This window comes from Syzygium oleosum, unplaced genomic scaffold, assembly GCF_021117445.2.
Source record: "Syzygium oleosum isolate NSW1041296 unplaced genomic scaffold, Sole_v2.1 Sole_v2.02, whole genome shotgun sequence".
In the NCBI taxonomy this organism is placed as follows: domain Eukaryota; kingdom Viridiplantae; phylum Streptophyta; class Magnoliopsida; order Myrtales; family Myrtaceae; genus Syzygium; species Syzygium oleosum.
Window position 1 is genome coordinate 15,961,393 of NW_026607486.1, and position 5,605 is coordinate 15,966,997.

General features: G+C 42.1%; 1 protein-coding gene and 1 long non-coding RNA gene across 3 annotated transcripts; both read left to right on the forward strand.

Moving 5' to 3' along the window:
* The first annotated feature begins 494 nt into the window (after positions 1 to 494).
* On the forward strand, positions 495 to 1,501 carry LOC130136619 (uncharacterized). The gene is made up of 2 exons (XR_008815441.1): positions 495 to 879; positions 1,458 to 1,501. It is a non-coding gene; the product is annotated as an uncharacterized LOC130136619 (long non-coding RNA).
* Positions 1,502 to 1,601: 100 nt separating this feature from the next.
* LOC115693197 (50S ribosomal protein L15, chloroplastic) lies at positions 1,602 to 5,605 on the forward strand. 2 transcript variants are annotated; one of them, XM_056306717.1, is made up of 5 exons: positions 1,602 to 1,713; positions 1,890 to 2,032; positions 2,115 to 2,475; positions 4,457 to 4,608; positions 5,109 to 5,605. In XM_056306717.1, exons 2-5 carry the CDS (start codon positions 1,952 to 1,954, stop codon positions 5,325 to 5,327), a joined length of 813 nt encoding a protein of 270 aa, XP_056162692.1. In that variant the 5' UTR covers positions 1,602 to 1,713; positions 1,890 to 1,951; the 3' UTR covers positions 5,328 to 5,605. The 2 variants fall into 2 exon arrangements, with proteins under 2 accessions (XP_056162692.1, XP_030476366.1); XM_030620506.2 differs by having other exon boundaries at positions 1,620 to 1,744; positions 1,805 to 2,032.

Sequence of the window (5,605 nt, forward strand, 5' to 3'; positions counted from 1 at the left end):
CTCAAAGAAGAGGTGGTTGATCGAATCTGGTCTATCACCACAGAAAGTGCACAAGGCGGTGTCAATCCTGCGGATTTGTAGGAGGAGTACCTAGGAAGGCAGCCGGTTGAGAGAGATAAGCCACAAGAGAAAGGTATGTCGGGGGCAATATGATGATCCCAAATGAATGAGTGTCATATCAAATTAATAAACCATGCTTATTGATTTTTTTCACTTATAATTTGTACTTATAGTTAAATAAAAGATATAGATTTGAATGCAAAAAATTGAGAATAGAAATTTTGTGTAATTACCAAATGCATTTCTGTTCTTTTTCTATTTCAGGAATAGAAATTTTGTGCAGTTACCAAACGTATTATTTTGCTCAGAAACTCTTCTAAGAAATAAAAATAGAAAAAATTATTTTAAAAAAAATTATTTTCAAAAATAGAAACGTTACCAAACTCACGTTAGTTGCAGGGAGAGAGAGAGAGTGGGACGGAGACGGAGACGGAGACGGAGACGTTGCAGCCTTGCATTTACGGGCCTTCCCCTTTTCTCTCTCTCCTCTGTCATCGCTGTTGCCCAATCACACGAGAACGCTTTTGCTTCTCTCTCTCTCTCTCCATATTATTTTTCTTTCTTGCGGATTCTCTTGTTCTTCTTCTTCTTCTCGCTCCTCTCTCTCTCTGTCTCGCCATCAAACCCACCCTCCTCCTCCTCGTCTATAAGTTGAACCGTGCCTCTCCTACATGACCCCTTCTTTGTGCCTCCTGCCTAACCCCCCCCTCGCCCCATCCCCTCTTGCCTGTTAAGACTCCTTCCCCCTTCTCTCTTTCGCCTTCCCCCCCTAAAAATTAGTCCTCCTTTGGGGGTGCCCTTGTACAGTTCTTAGCTCAGGTACTCTCTCTCTCTCTCTCTCTTTCTCTCCCTCCCTCTCTTTCTCTTGCGGGTGGTTTGTGTTTGAAAGGAAGAAGCTTTTGCTTCTAAGGTGTTTGGGGGCTTTGACGGGTCGTCTTGTGTGTTTCTTCTTGATAATTAGTACGTTCGGATTCTTCAATTGGCAGATCTTGATATCTGAGCTGAGATTTGGGGGGATATGCGAAGCGGCTCCTTCATTTTCTTCACCTGCCTGAAATTCATCTTTAAAAGCGACCAAGTTTTGTTTTTTTTTTTTTTCTTGTTTTAGCTTCATTTCCGGGACCCTATGTTGCCAGATCCATGCCGGCAAGGCACAAATCCCGTAGATTTGCTCTCGCCCCGTTTTGTTTGTGATGGGCCCTCCATGGAATCGGGCTAATTTCGCCGGTTCCATCGGTTCCTAAGAGAATTTTTTGGGGAAAAATTCGAACCTGTCGATTATTCCGGCGTTGTGGTTGTTCTTGTTCTGTCTGTCTTTTCTGGGTCGGAGTCAAGATGCTCTCTCGAGTTCTTTATCGCGAAATTAAGTAATTAATTGGACATAACTCGCGGACCAGATCTTGATCTTGAAACTGCCGGCATCTATTGCACGCCATCCAAATTAACTGATGTGATTTACAAAGGTTCTGTTTTGTTTTGCCCTTTCCCAATCGACGGGTTCTAGGTTTTTAACTCCGATCTGTTTCTGTGGACTGGAACTTTCTACACACAAACATCAACTCAGAGAGAGCACATATTTATCTTTCAAGAAGAACAAGAATGAATCCCTGTTCGATCCAGCAAACATCAACTCAGAAAGAGCACATCTTTATAGTTCAGGAACTATATCATACATTAAATTAAAGTTTAGAAATTATATTAAATAATTAAAAATTTATAAATTAAATTACATATTAGGTCAAAGTTTAAGACTGTTTATGTCATTTTCCATTTCTTTTTCGTTTCCTCTCTCACACTTTCTCGCTCTCGCTCTGCATCTTATCCGTTAGAAGGACATGTTCTGATAGCAGAGCGAGTATCAACACCCCCCATCTCCAGCTCACAATCGCCCATGGCGTCTCTTCTGTCTCTTCCTTCGACTTCCTTTACGAGGCTCGCCCTCGTCTCCAGTCATCCCTCTTCCTCATTCAAGGTACGCTCTCTCTCTTCTCTCTCGGGCACGATGACCCTCTTCTCACTGTTGGAAGCAAACTCCTCAATCTTTCACCTCGCAGGGCGACCCCAGCAGCTTGAGAGCGAGACCCTGTTTGTTCCCACCTCCGAAGCTTCAGCTGAAGAGGGGACAGCAGCAAAAGCCCCCGCTCGTCATCAGTGGCAAGGCGTCTCCCCCGCCGGCCGCGGCGCCGTCGTCCTCCGACCCCGTCCGGTTCAGGCTGGACAACTTGGGACCCCAGCCTGGGTCCAGGAAGAAGGCCAAGAGGAAGGGGAGGGGTATCTCGGCGGGTCAAGGAGCGAGCTGCGGGTTCGGGATGAGGGGTCAGAAGTCCCGGTCGGGACCGGGCGTCATGAAGGGCTTTGAGGGTGGTCAAATGCCGCTCTACCGGCGTCTCCCTAAATTGCGCGGCATTGCGGGAGGTAATGAACCGTGCCTGTTTCTTGTTGCCTTGTTCGGTCGCGATTTAGATATCTCGGTATTTGTCCGATTTTGGGATGGAATGATGTTTCTTTGTCGGATGGGCACATGTTGAGGTTTGTTGATATAACGTTAATGTAGTGGGTGGTGGATGTCATGATCAAGGATCATGCAAAAAGTTGGGGACCATGAGTGTCTGGAAGTTGTTTGAAGAAATGATTCTGTGATATCGGGGGTTTAATCTTTAGGACCTTTTTTCCGTTTTGCTCTCTTGGCTTTGGTGCAGATCTAGCAAACTTGTGAATTGGTGTAGAATTGTTAAAAATGCATGTTTTAAGCATTATCTCTAGTAAATTGTTCTTTCTCTAGCTTGGTCTACAGAAAAAGAAAAGGCTCTTTCATCTTTTTTATTTAGATATGCTTAGAAAGCAATTGTTTTTTCCATGTCCATGCTACTCAGTTATGCAATTGTTTTTTTTTTTTTTGGTCTGTAGTTATGCAATTTTTAGTAGTTATGTTAAAACGAATAAATTGGGGGTAGTGGAGATCATTGGGATTTTTCAGTTTTGCACCTTGAGATATAGGTTCGACAAGAAGGGCTTTACCATGTGTATATTCCGAGTCCCAGTCATTTCTAGCTGAAGCTGGTTGAGCTGACTAGTTTACCGTGATTTTGACTGTTTCGACACTGCCCATGCTACTTTATAGTTTATCTATTACAGACTTCATGGTAAAGTGCTCTACTACAAAGCTGCAAGCAGAAAGAAAAATTAAATCTATTGCAACAAGGACTAGTCTCTGGTCATTTTAAGCTGCCTGTCACATTAAGGTTTGTGATCATGCTGCATTTAATCAGCAATCAGACATGGAACGTTGAGATGACTTCACACAACTCCATAAAAGAAAGCTTTCAGATCCTCTTTTCCTGGATATTGCAGTCTAGCCAAGGTAGTTCGTCACGTTCGATCACTCTCATTCAGAAGTTTTTCATTGATGGTTTGGCCTAGTCATGGGTTATCTTGACCCTATTTCTAACCAAATGTCTCCATTTTATTTCTACTTTAGTTGGTAGTTACCAAAAGCAAAATATGATGCCACCCTAAGTGGTGTGCATGTGATTTTGGGACAGATCATGCTTAAATATCCTGTTGGTTAAATTTCTGATGGAAGCAAGGATATTGGCAAGGCATACTAAATCCTCGAGAAGTTGGACAACAGCAAGTCTTCTTGATAGTGTTTTACACTCGCATGTCATATAGTTAACGTCTGTTTTTGAGCAAGTATTTATCTTTTTAAGTATATCTTGAGAATGATCAACGAATCTTGTTTCCACCCTTACAGGGTACATTGTTCACTCTTTTAAATCAAATCTTGTGGTTTCTGTAATGAGTGCTTTTATGTAACACTAATGTGATTTGTGGGTGTCCCATCATTGTCAAGGAGCCATGCTTGCTTGCTCTCTTTCATCTTGGCACCACTAATATTTCATGGACACGCCTAATAGAAATAGTTAAGTAAGAGTCATCCAGAGTAAGGGCAATCTAGAATACAAGACTTCTGAGTTACCAGAATGAATTTATTCATACAAGATGCCATTATATGTATATTAATTGTGGTACATCATTTGGGAGAATCCTTGATATGCAATAACTACAGCTTTAAGAACCAATGACCAATAAACAAAAGATGGTGGGAAATGTCAAGGGGCCAGCAGTCATATCTCCCCTGAAATTTTTAGTTTACCTACAAATTGGAATGAGTGGTGTAAATATAGGTGTAGGCACATGGTGGTATACCAGTTCTCTTGTTTTGCTGTTCAGCCTTCTGTTTGTTCCGTCAGTTGAAAATTCTAGTGGCACAGGTTTTTTAGAAGAGAAGATCTTTGCTTTGTGTGGGCAAAAATGTCTCTACGTCTCATGTGCCTAATTATACTTCATACAATGTAATTGCTGAGACCTTTTGTTTCTTTGTTTTACTGGCAAGGCATGCATGCGGGATTACCTAAGTATGTTCCTGTCAATCTAAAGCACATTGAAGCAGCTGGATTTCAAGAAGGAGATGAGGTGTCTCTAGAGACTTTAAAGAGTAAGGGTCTGATTAACCCATCTGGAAGAGAAAGGAAACTCCCTTTGAAGGTATGAACATGCCTGGGTATGGTTAAAGTGTTGCCACAGTCATATAAAGGTTGTCCCTGCTCTTCTTTGGTGCATCACCTTTTTCTTTTTCCCCTTTAGAGCAGCACTTCTACCCTTAGTGGGGGCCTTTTAAGGGTCATTTTGTAGCACTTAGGCCTCAAGATTTTGTCAATGATGTCTCCATCTTCTAGATTTCATTCAGAAGCATATGCTTGCTCCCTATATCTGCTTAATGGAACTTGTATTCCCCGTTTTTCCAACATAAGCATATAAGTGGATTAATCATCGTCGTCAGTGCTTGCAAGTTGAATCCATTTAATATTGCCTTCTCTAATCATAATATGCGCTTATCACGTAATGCTTGTGTTCTTCTAGCTTTGTAGAAGAATGGTAAGAAAGTCCTTTATTTCCCTATTTTTAGGGCAGCAACAAGTGGAGCTTGTCTTCTTGTAAGTTTTCTCGAACTGTTGTGAACTGTTTGGTTGTTACCACACTTTCAGATTTTAGGAGACGGGGAACTAAGTGTCAAGTTAAATGTAAAGGCCCGTGCCTTTTCAGCGGCAGCGAAAGAGAAGCTCGAGGCTGCTGGCTGTTCCGTCACTGTCTTGCCTGGCCGAAAGAAGTGGGTTAAGCCTTCTGTTGCCAAGAACTTGGCACGTGCCGAAGAATACTTTGCCAAGAAAAAGGCTGCATCTGCCGCATCAGAACCTTCTTCGTGAGCCATTTCAAAGTTTCGAGGTGTTCATTTTTTGGCCCCTCTCTCCTCTGTGTCTAGTTGCTCTTCTAGCTCTTATGTTTAAGTTGCGTCTCTTACAGTATCCCTGATTCATTCCCATTAGTTTAGTTCAGCACTAGAAAGGTGCTAATTAAGCTTTTGTTCCTGTAGATTCGTTTAAATTTTACTATTAAATTCTAGCAAGTCTGGATGCAGATGTTTGATGATTCTCTCTGTAGCGGATGATGTCTGATGAAACTCCCAGCTTCTTTCCTATGTCTA

Coding starts and splice junctions, on each gene's coding strand:
- LOC115693197 (XM_056306717.1), top strand. CDS start 1,952: ATGGCGTCTCTTCTGTCTCTTCCTTCGACTTCCTTTACGAGGCTCGCC. Junction 2,033..2,114: donor ATCCCTCTTCCTCATTCAAG/GTACGCTCTCTC, acceptor TTCACCTCGCAG/GGCGACCCCAGCAGCTTGAG. Junction 2,476..4,456: donor ATTGCGCGGCATTGCGGGAG/GTAATGAACCGT, acceptor TTTACTGGCAAG/GCATGCATGCGGGATTACCT.